The sequence below is a fragment of the Cucurbita moschata genome, unplaced genomic scaffold, assembly GCF_002738365.1.
Source record: "Cucurbita moschata cultivar Rifu unplaced genomic scaffold, Cmos_1.0 Cmo_Scf00022, whole genome shotgun sequence".
NCBI classification, from domain to species: domain Eukaryota; kingdom Viridiplantae; phylum Streptophyta; class Magnoliopsida; order Cucurbitales; family Cucurbitaceae; genus Cucurbita; species Cucurbita moschata.
In genome coordinates this window covers 98631-119154 of record NW_019268538.1, presented here as the reverse complement: position 1 = coordinate 119154, position 20524 = coordinate 98631, and the positions used below count along the sequence as shown (strand labels likewise).

General features: G+C 36.5%; 5 protein-coding genes across 10 annotated transcripts; 1 reads left to right on the top strand and 4 right to left on the bottom strand.

Moving 5' to 3' along the window:
* The first annotated feature begins 465 nt into the window (after nucleotides 1-465).
* Nucleotides 466-6205, top strand: LOC111459430 (lysine-rich arabinogalactan protein 18-like). The gene is made up of 2 exons (XM_023102338.1): nucleotides 466-1085; nucleotides 6092-6205. Exon 1 carries the CDS (start codon nucleotides 562-564, stop codon nucleotides 1066-1068), a length of 507 nt encoding a protein of 168 aa, XP_022958106.1. The 5' UTR covers nucleotides 466-561; the 3' UTR covers nucleotides 1069-1085; nucleotides 6092-6205.
* LOC111459423 lies at nucleotides 1755-4970 on the bottom strand. 5 transcript variants are annotated; one of them, XM_023102328.1, is made up of 9 exons: nucleotides 4571-4970; nucleotides 4411-4493; nucleotides 3877-4326; nucleotides 3619-3781; nucleotides 3183-3504; nucleotides 2922-2994; nucleotides 2756-2852; nucleotides 2484-2591; nucleotides 1755-2253 (listed from the first exon to the last, which is right to left on the bottom strand). In XM_023102328.1, exons 2-9 carry the CDS (start codon nucleotides 4462-4464, stop codon nucleotides 2168-2170), a joined length of 1353 nt encoding a protein of 450 aa, XP_022958096.1. In that variant the 5' UTR covers nucleotides 4465-4493; nucleotides 4571-4970; the 3' UTR covers nucleotides 1755-2167. The 5 variants fall into 5 exon arrangements, with proteins under 5 accessions (XP_022958096.1, XP_022958092.1, XP_022958093.1 ...); XM_023102324.1 differs by having other exon boundaries at nucleotides 2484-2563; nucleotides 4571-4964; XM_023102325.1 differs by having other exon boundaries at nucleotides 2484-2563; nucleotides 2756-2846; nucleotides 4571-4964.
* Nucleotides 5959-10528, bottom strand: LOC111459421 (zinc finger CCCH domain-containing protein 24). The gene is made up of 14 exons (XM_023102322.1): nucleotides 9791-10528; nucleotides 9373-9465; nucleotides 8980-9285; nucleotides 8805-8877; nucleotides 8515-8647; nucleotides 8282-8435; nucleotides 8093-8176; nucleotides 7853-7975; nucleotides 7565-7735; nucleotides 7347-7481; nucleotides 7154-7249; nucleotides 6589-6972; nucleotides 6454-6497; nucleotides 5959-6355 (listed from the first exon to the last, which is right to left on the bottom strand). The coding sequence occupies exons 1-14, from the start codon at nucleotides 10361-10363 to the stop codon at nucleotides 6109-6111; spliced, it is 2616 nt and encodes an 871-aa protein (XP_022958090.1). The 5' UTR covers nucleotides 10364-10528; the 3' UTR covers nucleotides 5959-6108.
* Nucleotides 10529-11276: 748 nt separating this feature from the next.
* Nucleotides 11277-13579, bottom strand: LOC111459425 (F-box/kelch-repeat protein At5g60570-like). 2 transcript variants are annotated; one of them, XM_023102331.1, is made up of 2 exons: nucleotides 13380-13579; nucleotides 11277-13149 (listed from the first exon to the last, which is right to left on the bottom strand). In XM_023102331.1, exon 2 carries the CDS (start codon nucleotides 12700-12702, stop codon nucleotides 11572-11574), a length of 1131 nt encoding a protein of 376 aa, XP_022958099.1. In that variant the 5' UTR covers nucleotides 12703-13149; nucleotides 13380-13579; the 3' UTR covers nucleotides 11277-11571. The 2 variants fall into 2 exon arrangements, with proteins under 2 accessions (XP_022958099.1, XP_022958100.1); XM_023102332.1 differs by having other exon boundaries at nucleotides 13413-13579.
* Nucleotides 13580-14736: 1157 nt separating this feature from the next.
* LOC111459424 (serine/threonine-protein kinase GRIK2-like) lies at nucleotides 14737-19448 on the bottom strand. Its single transcript, XM_023102329.1, has 13 exons — nucleotides 18908-19448; nucleotides 18584-18748; nucleotides 17999-18380; nucleotides 17206-17280; nucleotides 17076-17120; nucleotides 16833-16907; nucleotides 16359-16446; nucleotides 16128-16252; nucleotides 15813-15908; nucleotides 15674-15740; nucleotides 15475-15590; nucleotides 15314-15392; nucleotides 14737-15231 (listed from the first exon to the last, which is right to left on the bottom strand). Exons 3-13 carry the CDS (start codon nucleotides 18314-18316, stop codon nucleotides 15047-15049), a joined length of 1269 nt encoding a protein of 422 aa, XP_022958097.1. The 5' UTR covers nucleotides 18317-18380; nucleotides 18584-18748; nucleotides 18908-19448; the 3' UTR covers nucleotides 14737-15046.
* Nucleotides 19449-20524: the final 1076 nt, after the last annotated feature.

The following is a 20524-nucleotide window of genomic DNA, read 5'->3' as shown; positions in this document are numbered from 1 at the left end:
AAAAAAAAAAAAAAAAAAAAAAAAAAAAAAAAAAAAAAAAAAAAAAAAAATATATATATATATATATATATATTATATTTGGGATACGTAATTAGATTTCCAAAAAGATTTCCCCATTCTAGAAAAATATAATTTTAAACTATCAATTGTATTTTTTTAATTTTCTTTCTATTAAAAAAATATAAAATGTTATAATAAATTTAATAATATTTTATAAATAAAAATATAATATAAAATGTTTTTGGAATGAAATGTTTGAAATAATTAATTATAAAATCACCGGCGCATAATTCGAGTAATTATCTTTATCGTTCAGAGTCGGCCTTTTGCTCTGCCAGCGCGGATCCAGAGTACAGTCACTAACTATTTTTTGTTTCAAGAATTCCTACGTGGCGTTTACTCATTGGCTTATTTGCCTCCCATTCCTCCTTAAATTTCAACCGCTTTATACTGCTACTCATAATTCTGCATTTTTATTTTTCCCTCACCGACTTCTATTTCTTACTCGCATTCCATTTTCTGATTCTTAAATCTCCACAGATTCTTCTACACTATACGAAAATGGCGAAATCCGTTGCTTTCTGTTGCCTTCTTTTGATGTTCGTTGCGGTGTTCATGGACGCCGCTTTCTCTTTGGAACAACCGGTGGAAGTTCCGCCTTCTCCATCTCCTGAATCTGCTGCAGATTCTCCTCCAGTGCCCTCCCCTACTCCCTTCCCTCACGCTCCTGCTAGTTCTCCGGCGGAATCACCTTTAAAATCTCCTCCTGCGCCACCGCGCTCAGATCTCACTCCCTGTCCATCTCCAGCGCGTGTTCCATCTCCGTCTCCGGCTCCAGCCCCTTCACTCACTGCCGACAGTGATTTTCGTAACAGTATTGCCAATGGCGGTGGAGGAGAGACGGAAACTTCCAAGGGCGGGATGAATGGCGGTAAGAAGGCTGGAATTGCAGTTGGAGTGATTGCTGCTGCGTGTTTTGTGGGAGTAGGAGGAATCGTTTACAAGAAGCGCCAAGACAACATTCGCCGATCTCAGTTCGGGAATGCCGCTAGGTCATCATTCCTATGAGGAACTAAGTGACGACGGTACGGAATTCTCCGCATTAGTAGAAGATAGCCTTCTATTGATTAACTAGCATTATTATTTTAGTTTGATTACGTAGTTTGGTAAAGTCATTGTTCTGGAGATTGTAGTCAACTCGTTTTACTGGCTAATTTTGAGTAGTAGTGTGATTATTTATTCATACGATAGTTCTTAGTTTCTTGCTTATTCAGTCGGCGTTGCCGTTTTCTCTGTCAGTCCGTTTTGTTGCAAAAGTTTATTTTATCATACAATATATAATATATCTTCTGCCTGCCTCATTCATCGCTTGTTGAATTGCTTACAAATTTTTTTGTAGTTCTGTGCTTGTAGATTTTACTTAATTATCAATGAGGATTCAATTTTCTCGACCTCCAATTGTTTCTTTCATTTTTTTTAATTAGGAAACAATCAGTCTTTTTTCCATTAATATCTTTCCTATTTCACATTGGAGAACCTGTGATTTAGTTTCACAAACTACTAAATAACATTAATCACTAGATTCCATTTTTTGTAGTTGCTAGCATACTTTTCTTTTAGCTCAAGCAATATGAGTTACACCTTGTGAAAGCAAAATCAAGCTCATCAATGGTTAGGTCTATTAAAACAACAACTTTTTGCAATTAGGGAGACAATATTGACACAAACAGGGCAGGATTTAACCTAGAAAAAGATCACAAGAAAGCCACATATGTATATTGGATTTGTTTAAGATTTGCAATGGATTAGATTCACTCTCTCATTTTCTTGTGTGTTCCTTATATATCCATCAACTTTTGCCAAATTGACAACTTTCAGAACCACGGCATAAAGTCTTACAAGGGAACTATGGTTCAGGGAAGTCACTACCTAGACATATTGTACATATAACAATGATAATGCATAAAAAAAAAGATAATTCACCTTGCCCAACACCGTTTCAATTCAGCTTCTGCTTAATGTTTCAACAACCGCGGGATGTTGTCGGGGTATGGCATGGTGTACTGAACTTATAGCTATAGATGATCGTATTGGTTGTGCTGTTCTCTGAGAGTTGTGGTGATGTTGTGGTGATGTTAGCCCCCATCGTCTTCTCCATCTTAAAAACTCAACAATAATTGAACTTCCACTCATAATGAGGCCAAACCCGGTTAATGTAGCCAGTATGATAGCCAAAACTGCTTGGATACCAACCTGTAAGCCATTCTAAAACTCATCTCCAAGATTTAAGCGACAAAAAGTCTAAATTCAAAGCGGTATAGATAGAGGGGAGTGATGAAAATAACAATTGGTCTTATGTGTACACAGCATACGATTATTATGTTTAGATTCCAGATTATGCCATTCAATAAGTGATCGAGAAGAATGGTAGCAAAGCTATGCAGTTAAAATTAAGAGAAAAAATAGATAGCTTTAGCTCTTACCATAGTGTAGAATAGATGTGAGAAGAAAATCACCATCACAAACTGAACTGTTGCATATACCCATATGTATCTTCTCTTCACTACAGACAAAACTTCTGTTTAGGATTACTGAACTTTGTGTGTCAGGCTTGTTGAATAATCAGTGTAATGGAATGTAATAGACTAGCAAATATGAATTGAAAAGATGCTGCTTCATCACCATTAGTCATCAGTCATTAGAGCTCTAATTAGATTAGAATGCTTATATTTTCTAATAGATCTTGTTAACTTACCCATGGTCGAGGAGGCCATCGATGAGAACAGACCCAAAACGCACGAAAATGGAAGTGAAATGGCAATTGCACTGGTGCCCATTTTCGCAACCTGCGTCTGAACATATTACAGAGGACATGACAAATGATGGATTTAAACTCAGAATTTCATGGTTTCTTGTCTTACCAGTAGTTGCTCAAGAAAGCAAAAGTAGGCAAGTATGCTAACAATCACAAGCACAGGAAACTCCTGCCACACCCTGATTTATTCAAATAGAATAGACATTAGTATGAATAGTCGAAGTTTAGCTCTTACTCTATTCTATGTTTTTTGGTATTCTTAATTGGACAAAACCAAGAGCAAACTCTACTTGAAACATTACACATGGTGGGATTAGATCAATAAGATAGAACACTTCGAAATCTATCAGAACAGATAGTTGCTGACCTATGGATATTGACATTGTCCTGCTGAGTTCTAGTTCTCCCTAATACTCGAGTTCGAATGCTCTGGACCTTTAACAAAGTTACAGGAAGGTTTAGGACCTCTTTCTTGCAAACTTCGCACGTTTTATTTCCCTTGATACTAAACCATTTGACTGCACATTCTTGGTGAGCCAGAGCAAGTGCACCTTTGCAGCTACATTCCATCTTTAGAGTCTCACCTCCTTCACACAATTCAACCATGCAAATTCTACAGACAGCCTCTTCTTCAGAGATGTCTTCGCCATTGCTTTCTTCATTTTCTGGGCCATTAGATTGAGATGAGACTGACATCACTCATTGTAGAAAACAAGCTTTAGTTCTCAAGATTGGATGTAAAAGAGTTAGTAGTTACTGTTGTAATTAAATGGGAATAGACCAGTAAAGTTTGGTCGATTTACCTATTTCTATTGTTGTAGAAGTATTCAATGTCGTATCCCCTTCCTTTGGTCGTGGAGTCGAAGGAATTACTCGAAAAAATGAATCCGTCCTCCTTATGCTTCTACCCTTGATATTGACTGGAAGAGAAAGGGAGCGTGATATCCGTTTCTGAGATCCCCTTCTCTGCACAATAAAATTGCAATCTTTGTAAGGTGACCCTATGATAAATTCAACTAGGTCAGCTTCACCACTAAATAAAACTCAAAACTAGTGCTTACTACTGATTCCTGTTCACTTCCCTTGCTTCCATCATGTGTAGATTCTGGATTTGAATGAGCTACAGGAGTTACAGGTAGTGATGAAGCTTGCTTCGACCTAGGCGCCATTAAAGCTTGAGGAGGCTTTTCATGTGTCCGTGAAGATGAAGCCTCAGAAACAAGGCCGGACACCGCGTCAACATCCGACAAACTTCGGCAAATGAAGCTAAGTTTTGGTAAGAAACTTTTGATGGATGGTTTGGCTCTGGACGAAGATGGCCCTGAAGGTCCAGTAGGTATAGCATCATCTGAAGAGGTAGGTGTTAACACAAAATTCACTTTCCTTGGTGTAGGACTAGATGTTGGGGGCATTCTTTTTGCAACAAAGTCGGGTGTCCTAGAAGGTATCTCAAGAGAGAGATTTCGCCTCTTCCAATGGTTAACATGAGAGGTTCCTTCTGTTGTCCCAGCCTGAAAAAGACCACAAAATGGCACAACACACTAACACTACTACACAGCCATAAGATAGAAAGCATAAGATGGAATAGAAACAACCTTCTGGAGACGATCTGCACTTGAACTCACAACACTTATCTCCTCTGTTCCCATAAATCCAACAGAAACCCACAAAGCAAAACCTGAAATGGAAGAGAATTGCAGAGTAAATAAGGGGAAAAGGAAAGGAAAGGGAATGATGGTGGCAATTGTGGCCTACCTTCACTTCTTCCCCACCATCCTCCACACTTCCACTCCCCTATTTTCCCAGCTGAAACTCTCCTTTCGAATCAGATTCTCTCTGATTTCTTTCTTTCTTTCTTTCTTTCTCACTCAAATTCCTCATCTGGAAATCAGTTGAGATTCACAACCTTTCAATCTTTTATTTCTTTCGTAGTGTGAAATGTTTGTTTTACTGTGTATTTTTGCTTTGTGAGTGTGTGACCTGTGAATTGGTTGAATTCTAAGTTAGAGAGAGACATGACTCCAAATATTTGTGCACCCAAAATGAATGAAAGCTTGTTTTCAAACGTCATGATTGAGTTGACCTTTGTCCAATCAAACCCACTTACCATGCTGCCTCTCTTTTTCTTCCCTCTTCTATCTCCTTTTTATTGTTTTATTATTAGAGTAATTTTGTACTTTTTTTCGCTCCCATTTTTGTAAAGATTTGCATTTTCCTCCCCCAAAGAGAAACGTAGTCTCTGTCAATGATAAATGAGCTATTTTTGAGATGTTGGTCCCTCTAATTTTGTACTTCTCTGAATTAATGACAAGGAAAAAGAGTAGGTTTGATAAGAGTAAGTGGTCTTCACCTTTACATATGATTTAATGTTTGATATCAATTTTGTTTTTTATTTTTTCTTTTTCAAAATTTGCTTTTACTTTAAAATATTGTGGTTGGTAGCTACAAAATAAATAAGTAAAATTGTGTATAGCTTTTTTTAGGGAGGAAATAATGATTTAATTTGATTTTCTTTATAAAAAAATTGCACTCATCTCTCATACGATTTAGTTAACCTTCCCCTAGATTTATGGATTTTCTTTAAGTCTTGATTTTACTATATTGTTGGTATTAACTTATATTGTTTCCAGTTCTCTAAAATTTGTTTCCTGTTCTTGAATCTTTCCATATTAAGATTCTAAAAATTAATGCAAAATAAAGTTAGTTTACCAATTACTGGTTGGTTGTTAATGTCTGTTTTTGCAATCTTCATCTATCTCATATCTAATCTCTTGAATTAATTTAGTCCTTTTCTTTTAATTTCTTTAGTCTGTTAGTGGAGTTATGAAAACCACTATTTTATCTTATCAAATCAACTTTTTTGTTTCTTTAATATTCTTTTTCTGGCACCTTTTTCAGCTTCTCAGATATCCAATCTGCTTTCATCCTTTTTTTTTTTTGGTTCATCATTTCTTAAAAATCCTTATAATATCAGAAACAGTACCATTCAACAATATTAACATGGTAGTATATAAAATAATATTTTATAAAAAAAAAAAATTTGAAAAAAATATGTATAAAAAACTTTTTTTGAATATTAGGTCTCACTTTATCAAAAGAATCTCAGGAAAACTCTGAGCCAAAATAAATAAAACCAAAAGGAATAACAGAACTGTGAATTTTCTGATAGAATATGTCCCAAAATTTATCAAATCGTCCTACATATTTGAACGAAGGGTTATCCATCTGAATCCTCTAATAAATATTAGTGTAGATCTTTCAATGCAAACCTCGCAGGCAGCATATTTGCTCATCTACCTCTCCAGCAGCATCACCATCTCACAGTGGGGCGTATGAGGGAAAAGATCTACAGCCATTGCTTTTACAGGCCGAAAAGGCTCCGACATCGGCATCGACTTCACTCTGTGCCGAGCAAGACCAGCACTCCCCATATTTCTCCACCCACGGTTGTTCTTGTTTCCTTTCTCAGTTTTTTCAGATGACGGTGTACACAGCTCTATGGCATTAGCCATCAAACTTTCAGGGTTGCATGAAATGTAACTGCACAATATCCAAGTTGTATTAAGTATATATGTTCTAAAAAAGAAAAAAACAGAGAATAAATTGAAGTCCACAGAAGATTTGGCCTTAGAACTTACACTAATCTCCTTAAATGCGTATGGGTTCTCAGGACCTTTGTCACCTGCATTATTGCCAAAATAGCCAACAATCACCAATTTGATGGAAACAGAAATCAGTAATTGAGAAAAGTATAGGAAAAAGAAGGCACTAACGATGGGATGAAGTCCACCACGAGGAGGATCTACAATAGCAACGACATTTTTGAACTGCTGTGCCAAACTAGTCCCATTTTCTGCTTTGCAGCCGTTGAGTTGGCTCCCTTTCTCTTGGCTAGCAACCTCTGAAGTCTCAAGTGCATTCGCACTCTTTTCAGGCATTCGCCCCGCCACAGAATCTTGTTCGATGCCATCCGTTAAGGCATTTCTTTCCTCAGTTGCAGGAACTTCATCACTTTTTTCAGAGGCACGTGGAATTTCCTCACTTTTCTTGGAGGCACTTGAAGTTCCATCACTTGGATTAGTGTCACTTGAAAATTCCCCTTCTTTCTCGGTTACATTTAGGTACTCTTTCAATAAAGATCCCACAACATCCTCCGCCTGTTCCCTCATTGACAAAATGCAGAAAATGAATATAAAGTTAAGTATTTGGAGGTGTAATTCCTCTACAAGTTCTAGCATGGCTCAATCAGATAATTATAAGTTGGTTGCATAGCCTTTTTCAGTGCCAAACATAGACAGGATGAAATCATGCTCTAATGATGAAAACTATAAATCTCACCTTCGCACAAATAAATTTACAGTTATTTATCCCATTGATTTCAGCATTCCTCTGAGCATCAGACACCGCAGAAGCGTTCATTTCAATACCAATAACCTGCAATATCATTCGAGCACGAAAAAAGTCGATAATTTAGGAAAGTCAAAAGCAGAGTACGAATGAACTCCATGGGAAATGGCTTTTGGAATATTACCATACCGACACGATGAGCCAACGTCAGCCCAATTGTTCCAGTTCCACAGCAAATATCAAAAAGCAAGGTGTCAGGGCCTAACCCAGCCCAATCCCCAGCTAGTGAATACAGCTTCTCAGCAGCAAGTGTATTCACCTGGGGCAAAAAGATTCTCTATTTACCACAGCATTAACAAAAAACCATCGTCCATTTTCTCTGGAAGACTAATATGGTCATACCTGGAAAAAGGCCGTTGGAGATATGCAGAACTTAAGGTTGCTAATGTAATCATGGATTCTTGGTTCTACAACATCATTGGTAGCCTCCAGTTCAGCGCCATGGACATTTGGAATGGTTAGTGGCTGTAATGGAGTATCAGCAGGTGCTGCATTTGATATTCCTTGGTGATGCTGCAAAAGGAAAATAAAGTTCGAAAATTTAGAAAACCGAAAAGTGAAAAGATAAAAGAAGCGACTGATTTTAAGTTTTAGGAGAGAACTGAGTAACTCCAGAAAAGAAATCTATGCCTGAATGACTAAAGAAGTTAGTGGCAGTGATGGAGAATTTGCAACAGCTCCTTCAGCAAAAGCTTGAGCAAGTCTCTTGAATTCATTGGTCATTAGTTCACACTCAACACCTACAGAGCAGACCTACACATGGAAGGACGACAAAAACAAATAATTGAAAACGCAGAAAGATTGATCAGATCAAACATTATAATTTTCAGGTAAAAACTTCTGATATGATTTATCAGATCAAACATTAACCTGAACGATGAGCATGACCTCACTGATTTTTGAATCAGAATCTGCAGAATCAATCGACTTCCTTGGAGTTCGTCCTTCTCGAACCTTACATGGTTCAAGAATAGAATTGTCAACAGAAAAAAGACTGGATGATTATCAGGTACAGAAATTATATTTCTTAAATCTTCTAGAACACCTCAAATCACTTACCGTCAATTGACGCCAAAACCCAATATTCTTAAATCTATTCCAAATGGGCAAGCTTGAAAGCTTCAGAAATTCCTGAAAGATTGATGCATATTTGCAAGAAAGTCGAGAAACATTGGGACAATTTTCAGGTTCTTCAACAGCTGTTACACCTTCCCTGTGCAATTTTTTAATCCATCACAAATCCTTCAAGGCCAACAAGCAAGCGTACAAATAAAAAATAATGTTGAATTGACCTGAAATTTCCCAACATAAACCCCACAGTTGGCTTGCCCTCCAAAGAGTATCCAACTGAAAATTCACACTTGTTACGGTATCCATCTATAATTGGTGATTTAAGAACACCCTCAAAATTGCATGGAAGACCACCTTGAAGGTACCAAAAACAACAGGATCATCAGTATGTGGTAAAAAGAAAACTAAAATGAAGAAGAATTGGGCATGAAATCTTGAATATCTGAATAAACAATCTAAACAATTAGGAGATAATACACTCTTTAAAAAAGACCTTATATGAAGTAGGTACCTATATCCCTTGATTTTAATATCCAATCCGGAAGAGAAATGCCAGTAGGACAAGCTTTTCGGGCGTTCCTAGTCTGTCAGTATAAATTGAATGGTCCAGCATCATATTCCACAAAAACTAAATTGTAAGATGAAGTCAATGATGGATGAAAATTGTCAAGGATGAAAGCTCTTACAAGTTTTTTGAGAACCTGCGTCAATGAATTCTTTTTATGATCCAACTGATCACTGTATGACATGTGAGCAAGGGGAGCCACCACTTCACGGGCACTTTTTACCTTAGAAACTGAATCATTAGGAACACAATTCCCGCCATTTATGCTATCAGCATCTTCACCATCATTTGATGATACAGAGACAGCAACCGAAGATTTAGAGATATTGTCACGATCCCTCGATGATTGAATTGTCTTATCAAATGATCTGGGAATCACGTCTGCAACCTTCAAATTCTTGTTGCCAATGGTTTTTCCATCTAACTCCTATTATTGCATCCAAAATTTGAAAAATCGTCCCAATTCCTTTTAAATTCATAAATCGAAGAAGTTTAAGTTTGTAATAAGAGATACCTCAACAGCACTTTTCAATTGTTCTGTACTTTCAAAATGAACAAAACCTACGGTCATTCCTTTCTTCTTCTTTGCGGATTGAAAATGAACACCCTGCCAAAAGAGGGCATTGCAATGCCACGAGAAAACCAATTTATGAGATGCCATCCATAAACCACAAGGAAAAATGAGCAAGAAAACAACACACGGAAATTCTTGAAATGAACCACAATTTTCATGCACTAGGCAGGTCCAATATATCTTAAAACTACCGTATAGCTAAGGGGAAATGTACAATGAAAAACCCATAAGGAAGTTTTTGGATTCATCGTCGCTGTAAACCAATACTCGAATCCAAGATGTAAACAACCAGGTATACACGCTTTCAAGACGATGAACAAGATATAGGCAAACAGAAACTACAGAGAATTATACTAACCTGTTCCTTCAAGTAGTCCCGAAGATGATCAGAAGTCCATTTTCTCGGCAAATGAACTAAGCATTTGCTAAGCCTATTATCCCTTCCGTCATTGCCGTCCTCATCGTCATCGTCCACAACAGCCTCCGTCATCATGACCTCCTCTTCCTTAACTTCCTCCTCCACTTTCATCACCTTCTTAGCCCGCTCCGACGTTGGATCCCACGAGTTATCAGGGCGTTTCCGTAGCTCCTCCTCGCCATGAGCGTAGCGACACGTACTTCCATGACTACACGACCCCGAATGACGCCTAAAGTAAGAGCATAAACTGGTTTTCCAAAGAGGATTCAGAGACGGATCCGGCTTCGGATTTGCAGTATCAGAATCTGTGTCTGTTCTCTTCCGCTTTTCCCCTGCAACGCTAGCTTCAGTGGACTGGCAATCAGATTGTTCCAGTAAAGATTCAGCCGGCAGCGCATTAGTCTGTGGGAAGTTATCAGTATTGTCTTGGGCGTCCATCGATGTTTGGAGATGATCTTCGGAAGTTTCCAATGCTTCGGTTACAAGGGTTTCCTCAATTGAAGAGGCCGCCATTGGAGCTAATCAAAATTTCAGAAAATCAGTTCCTTCAGTTGCTCCTTTATGTTTGGTTCGTGAAGTTGCAGTGAAAGCAGTCTTCGCTCTTCGCTTCTCTCGTTTTGTTGTATTTTAGGGCAGTTTCTAATCAATAATCTTATTCGGTTATTCCGACGTGACGTTCCCGTTTTCCCGACTCGTCGAAATTTTCTCGCACACGTCTAATTTTATATATATATTTATATATCTAATTTCTTACAAGTCTGTTTTTTTTTTTTAATAATAAATTACAATTTTAATCATTATTATTTATATTTATCATACCATAGACAATAATTCAAACATTTTACACTAAATAGACAATGTTCTAACTTTCTCGAACACTCTACGAACCGAATTACTGTAATTCGATCTCTAAACTTCTTCACAAAACTATTTGAGTTTTCGGATCAAAATTAATATTTATATGATTTGCTTATACCGAAAAATAGCTAAAATTAGTGATATATAAAGCAAGAATCTTGAACATTTATAAGAGAATACAAGGTTTTAAATTTTTGAACTTCTTCTAATGCTTGAATGGTGGCTATTAACAACAGGTTTAGACTTGATCGATCCAAACTTTAGGTTAACAAAAACCCAAACTGTATCTATTAACAACGGGTTTTGGTTTAGACCTGATCAGTCCAAACTTCAGGTTAACGAAAACCCGAACCAAACCCATTTGATAATTAGACTCAACGGTCAGTAAATACGAGGCTTGCTAAGAGAAAAGAGGAGTAAACAAGATATAGGGCAGAAGGCATTCATTCAATCCAAAAGCACTGTTGATGGAAAGTCAGAAGCACAATTAAATGCCTTTGGGTAGAGAGAATTGTGTGTAAAATGATGATCAGAAACAGAAAAAGTACCCAAAATTCAGAAACAACAGTAACTAGAAACGAGTTTTCACATAAAATGTTTGCCTACACAACAAACAAAGATTGGACAATTTTACCTGTTCTTGACAAATCAGAAAGCAGCAGCAGCATAATATATTGAGTAAAAAGCCAAAGAAAACGCAGAGTGAAACTGTGCAAACATTTATTAGCTACAGTTATCAGAAGAACAACAACAAGAACACTGAAGAAGAATGAGAAGAAGAAGAAGAAGAAGAAGAAGAAAGAAAGAAAACCAACCCAAAAAGTAGGCTCTGTCAAATCAGAGTTTTAAATGATTCTTCAACTTCAACACCCCATAACTGCACAGTTGTAGACAAAAACCCCAACATGTTCCTTCCCTCCTACTATCTTCCAATCCAAACTTCCATTATTAACTCCCGACTTTGGACACCAAGAGCTCAGCACAATACATTCTCCTTCTGGCCCTCTTTGTCCCCCCACAACCAGAAGCTTTTCCCCACACGCTTTGAAAGCAAGCCCCCATCCATTCGAAGAATCCGCCCTCACCGGCAGTCTCCCCAACACATTCCATGTCTTCCCCACTTTCTCATACTTCATTACCATGTTCGTTAAATGCTCCACTGCATATAACTCATTCTCCACAACTGCAACCAGCGGGGGAGCCTGAGCTCCTTGGTTCACGTATGGATACATCCCTTCGATTTTCCTCCATTTCCTCTTCTTTAAATCGTACTCCTCTCCACATGTTAGAGACACAGTAGGACTCGACATCCCTCCAATCACGTAGAATTTCCCGTCCATGAAGAATCCCGAACAGGACCGACGTGGGACGTGCATGTCGGGCAACATTTCCCACCGACCCTTGGATGAGTCGTATAGTTCGGCTGATTTTAGAACGTTTCCCTTTTTATCACTCCCACCTGCTACAATTGCTATTGAACCAAGGCTGCCAGACCCAAACAAACAACGAGGCTGGTTCATTCCTCGACATTTTACCCAACAATGAGGAAAAAACGCATATTTCCATATAGCGAAATCATAAAACTCCCTACCGAACACCAATAACTCGCTACCTACTGCTAAGGACTCCTTATCAGCATGGTTGAAACACTCATCACAAGGCATCTTAGGCAATGCCATCCATTTATTTCTATCAGGATCAAAAGCCTCCCACTCTTTTAAATCACAAACCAGATATACCCAATACTCCACATTCTCTACCTTCTTCCTCAGTTCGGTCAAGGCACCACTTCTAATCTGCTTGTTAAACCTTGAGTTAACACATGATAGAGAAGCATAATCCGACCTTCGAACGTACGCAAAGCAATTCATTGCTACATCATCATTGAGCCCTGGGAGAAGTGAATCATTTGATATACGCCGACGCTGCGAACCATCAACCGTTCTTTCTATCAAATCTACATTCGAAACATAACTTACTTCTTCATCCTCCATCTCCTCCAATAAGGTATTACAACAAACTTCGTTTGTCAATGTCAGCAAAAATTTATATAATCAAAACAAAAGAATCAACAAGTTATACCGATAAATAGCACCAATCTTAAAATGTAATACGCTGGCGGCCTCTGATTATCCTCCCAATACCCAGGGAACAAATTCCGATCCTTGAAAGCAGCAACCAGTAAACACTTATTTCCTTCTCCCATTAATTTAATGAAACAGTGTGTGAATGTGTGAAGAATCTATACTCAGAATATTCCATTTATACGATATTCGTGATAATACGCGCTCGAAGTTATACCAATTAGAGAAATCCACGCAGTCCTCGCAAACAGATTAAGAAAACGAATACGCCAAACCCTCGAAAATCCAGTAGTGATCAAATCACCAATAACCTCCACGAACGATCCCAATTTCTCTCCGGCAGCCAAATAGAACGATCTGGAATTAAAAAAAAAAAAGAGATTAGCTAGAAATCGCAAGCCAAGGATGAAATTAATTTGTACAGGAGAAGACAGATAACAATCATAAAAGACTCCGGAGTTCTACAACCATAGGGATTAAAAGCCTAGTGCATGTAAATGGATCGAAATCAAAAGAAAGAGGAAGAAGGGAAATTAATTAAGCAGATTAAAAGGAAGAGAATTGAAAGGGGAAAAGGAAATCCAGACCTGGATTTGGGGAAAGTAAGAGGGATCAATTACTTGAGTCTCGGATGAACGCGGTTGCCTGAAATAGTTGCCGACGAACATGTCGGAAGGAAAGCTGGGGAAAAAGGAAGAAAAAGGAAGAAAGAAGAAGCAGAGTGGAGTCAGCCTTGGCAAACGAAAACAGCGGTACCAGATCAAATGGGTGGGGCGGCCCCGTGTTGTGTCGATGTGTTGTAATTTATAATTTATCTATATATATATATATATAAAGAGAGTGGAAATTATTTAAATAATAATAATAATAATAATGGTAAATTATCTCAGATATCACCGTACTTCTGGGTATTTGTACTTTCACCCCCCCTCTTTCCCTATTTTGCATAATGGTTTGGTCTTTTTCTTTTTCTTTTTCTTTCTATTTTCAGTTTTACACTCTTAAATTAACTAATTTGACTATGTTACGTTTTTAATTTATAATTAAATTACTATTTTAATTTTTGTCAAACATAAATTTATAACATATTTGGTTAAACCAAATATTATAATGTATTAAAGTTGTTATAATTTTGTTTCTATACTTTAAAATCTCTTAAAATACCATTCACATTAATTACGAGAATTAAAATAGTGGGTTGACAAAAAAAATTTAATTTCTGAAACTCTAAGCAATACATAAAATCCTTGAAAAACAAGGAATGAAAAAGAATAGAAAAAACAAATAAATAAATTAATGCAAGAGTCCAAATCCATCTATAATATGGTCTTTTTTTTTTCTTTTTTTTCTTTTTTTTTACTTTCATGTCGAACTTCTCCTCAATATTTTTAAAATGCATTCGGGCCCACAAAGAATAATCTCTATTAATTGTAGACTTAGATTGTTCCAAATGATATCAGCCAAGACCCTGAAACTCCGTAGGGTGGATTGTACAATATTTGCTAGTTTTAGGCTTAGACTATGATAAAGGGTATCAGAGCCAAACTACGAACAGTATGTCATCTCCAAGAAGTGTGGATTGAAAAATCCCAAGTCGGTTAAAAAGAGAAACAAAACATTCAAGAGTGTGTGTGGAACTCTCTTACAAGTAAACACGTTATAAAATTGTGAGGGGATGAGTGATGACAATATATCCGATCAAAACCAACCATATCCGATAGTGGTGGATTTGGACGGTAACAAAGTTTGATGACACGTTTTCACATTTCCAAAGCAAAGAAACTCAAAAGTCAATAGGTGGGAATTATAATAAATGAAATTATATTTTGAGAAAGTTAAAAAAAAAAAAAAAAAAAAAAACACAGAAGATATAGTATTTAAAAATGAGTACTTGAAAAAGGATGGTACAATTGGGGGTAGGGGGCAGACCCCCTAACCCCATGATTGAGAATTGGAGAGTACATTAATTTGTAGGGTTTTAATGCAAAAAGGTAAAGGAATCTAAAAGAAATATGTAAGTACACAAAAGGGTCACCCTTCTTCACTACAACAAATTGTACTTATTTCTCTTTTGTGAAAAGTCTTAAAAACCAACCCCATGGTTTCCCCTTGCCCATCAAATTGCACAACACCCATGTTCATCCACGCAAAAACATGAAGAAGACTGTAATAAACTTATGGTCAAGAGCTGTATAGGGAGGCACATACATCACCTAATCCATCTACATTTCAATTTACACAACAAATCCACACTCTAACTGGACGAATTACGCGAACCCACGTCAAAATCGTCGTATTTACTCCCGTTTTCTTCTGGTTCTAAGTTTGATTGTTCGGACTTGCGCTTGCACCAGCATTGGTATTGCGGGATTGGACCTTCGTCTCCGATCACCCAGCTGTGCTTTGCAATGGCATCGAGTGTCATTCTCTGGCTCGGGTCTGCAAGAAAAGGCTTTAAGTGTTCGAGGGGGCGAGTTTTCTGACCATGGGACGAAAAATCTTGGGAGATAGAAGACAGTACCTTTACATAGAATTCCTTCCAGTAGATCTCTCAACTGGGGATTCATATCATCCGGCAGCAGTAATGGATTATTGACAATCTGGAGAAGAAATATATTGTCCATTTAGCATCAAAATGCATCTAATGAAAGCGATAATACCACAAACAAACACTTTCCCCACTTTATCATAGGTGTCTTGCAGTGTCTCCCCAAGAAATGGATATCGACCGAGTATCATACAGTACAAAGTCACCCCGACTGCCCATGTGTCGGCTACTTTTCCATGATAAGTAATACCTAAAAACAGAGAGATAACCGTTGAGATCTGTCAAACCGTAACCCAACCTTACTAAGCATCAAAACGAATATAATCGTTAGACCTAAACAGCATTCCGGTGCTGTAAAAACAGGAGTCCCAGGAGAACGGCGAAGCTCGTCATTTTCGTCCTGCAAATGAAAAATGAATATTACCCTTACAGGTTTCTCAATGTGAAGAGATGAAGGAAGTCCTTTGATTACCTCAAAAACCTGGCTAACACTGAAGTCCCCTATCTTCACTGTACCGTCGCGAGTTATCAACAAATTATCAGGTTTGATGTCACCATGCACTATATTCTGCAAACAATCAGCGTACATGCAATCAAGTGGTGACCCTATTTTTCACCCTATTTTTCATTAAGACTCTGCAATATTTCAGCGACGCCCAGAGCAGATAACATAGGATAATGCAAGCTGAGATCAACATGTAGTTTCTACTTATTTAACAAGAGGCGAACACTTCGCCTGGAAGGTAAATGAAAAACTAAGCTACTGTGATCAAAATCTGGAACATACATGAGCATGGAGATACATCAGCCCTGAGACAATATCACGCAAGTATTTCCGAGCAGTATTTTCGTCTAGACCACGTGGTGGATCAGAACCCTCACAAGCCCATTTGCCTTCCACATATTCAAGAACTAAAACAAAGAATGACTGCTCACGTAAAGGTTATATTCGAGCAAAAGTACTTTCGAAGATTCGAGCAATTCCATAAAGAAAAAAAAAAGAAAGATGCCGTAATACCCATATAAAAGTGATCGTCATCTGGATCATCTATCACTTCAAACAGATTTACTATGTTTGGATGTTTCAACATTTTCATGATTAAAACCTGTAAAAAAGAAGATTCTTAATTTGCAACTCAGCAACGTTGATCCTAAGAGAATTAGAAAATATATGCACATACAACAAAGCTTAGCCAAAGAGTCGTAGAAGGAAACGTGTGTATAGAAAGAACTCAAGCATACACTATATGCAAATAAGTGTTCTTTTTTTTTTCTTTTCTGTTAGTAAGACATGCAAACAAGAGTTAAACATTCATTTCCAATAAAAAATTTAAGATACAACACACCATTTGACAAATCTAGTCACCCTAGCGGTTCATGCCAAAAAGAATATAACATTAACTACGAAAAGACACTTGTTTAATATGCATAGCAATCAAACATCAAAATGAACCGTGGTGTCTGGGGCAACTAATTGAAACTTTCCCATTACCTCCCGAAGAACATCAGTCATAGCTGTCTCTGAAGGAGCAACTCGCAGCTTCGACAAATGAGACTTGTGAAATGCCTACATGTATGTATGACAGCAATTTTATTTTCAAGAACCTCTTGATATCTCAGCCTTCCAGCAAACATTGAAGTGACAGAAAAACCATAGGGACATAGTATAATCTCCCCACCACCAAATTATTTCAAATATATAAACCGAAGCTAAAAGAGATTTCAGAAAGAACACCTTAATTGCATAGTATTTTCCATCAACACGACTTCGATATAGAACCTGTATATATATGAAGAGGAAAAGGCTTAATTAATAATATCAATGGAGAAAATATGATAAAATGATGTTATCAGAGAATGCTTACCACTTTCCCATAACTACCAGAACCAATCTTACACTCACGAACATATTCATTGACCGTCTTGTTTCCATTTTCATCCTGAACACATCAAGCAACTAATGAAGATTAACATCAAACAACCAATTTCAGAACCCTCTTGTTTCCATTTTCATCCTGACATTTTCAATAAGACAGGTTCATAGCTTCATAAAAACTGGGGGGAATGGAGAGACGTTGAATCTGTTCCAAAGGAGCCATGTTAAAATAAGAAACTCAAAAGAAAATGTGCTTTGTGTGTTCTATCAATAAATTGTAAACGATCCAAGTACTTCTCTAGCTGGCGATACTCAAAACCAAGAATCAGAGTCAGGCTTCACTCCAAAATTTAATAACCAGACTAATCGTTTTTGAAAGAAAAGAGCCGCTAACTGGACGTTCTACAATAATGAAAAGAGGGTTCTGAAATTACAAGCAAAAGGTCATGAACACAGAACAGTACAATAAGTTTCCCTCAATCAGAGAACAATAGAAGATATTCAAACCTACAGTTCAGCTTATGATTTCCCTTCTATAATCAAACATAACCAAACTACATCCAGGCATTGTCCGGAGCAAAGTCCATAGGAATACAAATATAAAGGAAATATAAAACATTTCTGTGCTTAACCTGTTCAGGAAGTCAAAATTTTTCTTAAAACATATTCAGCAATAACTCTTAGAATATCAATAAGTCCATATTCAAATTAAAAGCCTTAGAAGTTGCAAAGTTCAATTTTAGTTTCACATAACCGAAGGACATATTAATTACTAACTTCACCTCTGAACGAATAACTGTGTTTGTCTCCTTGACAGGAAAGTGCCGGCAAATCAAACCATTCTGCGTTCTATGCCGCAAAATCTCTTCTGAATTTTTGACACGGCAATGTGAGTCGGGTTCTTCTTCATGTGTAGTACTGACCATATCATCTTGAGACGAGCAGCTTTCTTCATCTTCCATATCTTCACCCAACAAAAAATCCTCAGAAAGGCGGTTGAAGCCAGAAGCAGGTCTCAGCAATCTTTTGGGTTTTTTTGTAAACCCGAAGCAACCACAACAGCCCATCATTTTGGCTATAGAGAAACTTTTTTTGTACATGAGATCCTGAAAACCTCAAATTTGAAGTAGTTATTGAAATTATCAGCAACAAAACAACCCTATCCTGCAAAGAGAAAAGAGAAAAATGGCATCGAATTCAGTAGATTATAATCCATAGACGACTCACGAAATGAAGGAGAGTGTATCATGCACCAAAAACTATATGAATTAAAAGCTGTTCAGAATTATTGAACTACTGAAATGGGATAAAGAAAAAACAAAAATTTTTGGAAGCGCATTATTCCAGCTTTGAGATATGAACTGTACCTGATTTACAAAGAGGGTCAGGGCCAGCAAGCCCGTGTCCGGTATGCTATTCCAACGGATGCCATTCGGCCCGATGAAAGAAACAGCTGGTAGTAGCGAAGGGGTTGCAATTCAGACCTAACATCGCCTTATATGGGCAACCAGGTGCAGGCTTGAATCCCAAACCTTTACACGTTGACCATTTACATAATTAGAAAACATAGGTAAGGGTAAAAAGGAAAAAATAAAATAAATTAAATTAAATTAACTGCAAACGTCATCAAGCACAACAACAAATTCAAAGCTACACCCATACAATTGTAAAAGAAAATCTAAAACCCTTACCTCTTTAATCAAATAAGCTGTTAAAAAGAAGACTGTCAAGCCAAGAACCCCAAGGGCATCCCCTTATCAAATTCAGCAGTTCCAGAGGCTCGCGATAAGTGCTGGGACGAAATTCAAACGCCCCAGATGAACGTAATTAGCGAAATCAAGCACAAGTAATAGAAGAACAAGGTAGAATCGCCCAGAGGAGGGATGATTACAATCGAAACCCTAGCGATCGAGGAGTTCGGGGATGAAATTAAAACCCTGAGGTTAATGGGGCGAAGGAGACGATGTGGGGGAATCGAGAGTGTGAAATGGAGTTGGGTGACAGATTATTGAATTGGGGGAATTTACAGGGAAATGGAGAAATGGTATAATGGAATTGAGACAGAGTGGGAGGAATTTGGTATGCTGTTTAAAATAGGAAAAGACCTAACAGAGAAGACGCGTCCGACGAAGAAGAAGAAGACGACGACGACGAGAAACAGGTCCAGACAAGCGGGACAGATGATTTCCCTTCCTCCATCAACGTCCAAAAACCCCAAGCTTTTAACTATTTTCGGTTGCTGTTTAACTTTAATTCTTAAATTTAAATTTTAGGTTTAATAAGTTTTTTAATTTCTAAGATATTGTTAATTTCTTTTAGTTTAATTTGCGTTTAAAATAGTTATAAAAATATATAGACTAAATTAATAAAAATATGCTATTTCAATAATATCAGAAACAAAATATCTTTATTTTTATGGTTAGTTTTTAGAAAACATTATTATTTTGTTTTAAAAAAAAACTCTGAATTTTTCACAAATACCCTTAATCTTTAAATTTTTTTTTATCTCGAATAAAGATAAAAACTCTTACGGGATTAAAAAAAATACTCATAAAATTTTAAATTATTATTACCTCCCGTTTATATAATAAAAAATAAAAAAATTAAAAATTACGGTCAACAAAAATTATCTATTAATATTTCATAGAATATCTCTTTTAATTTTATTTTTTTAGAGTTCATTAATATTTTTTTTAAAGAAGTTGGTAAAAAAAGTTATTAATGAAACTTTAAAAAACATGAGACCGTTTCTATTCAAAATTAGCTATAAAAATATTTTTTAATTTTTTTAAAAAAATTAAGAGTATTATTCTTTGAATATTTAAATTTAAACAATATTTTGAGTATGGACTAAATTGAAAATGTTTTTAAATTATAATTTAACCGTATCTCACTTATTTCATTTGAATTTTAGTTATTGAAAATTATTAATTTCGAGCTTAATCTTAACAAAAACTAAATAGTTATAATATATGGTTTAAATATTTTTAATTTTGTAGGCTTTATTTGTTAAAATTTTAAAATATTAAACACGTATAAGATATAAAACAAAAAACATTAATGACAAGCATGAAACTCAATTTTAATAGTTTATAATTGATTTGAAATTCTTGTCCTCTCTTCACTTTTACTAAACAAATAAAATATTTGTCTGGGTTTTTGTTTTATGTTTTACTGTTGTTGGATAGGAAAATAACCCTCCATTAAAAAAAAAAACACTTTATTATTATTTAATTTTTTTTTAGTGAAAGTGGTTTAAAACTAGGAAGGTAAAAACTTATACCATAAATTTTCTTATATTTCATTAT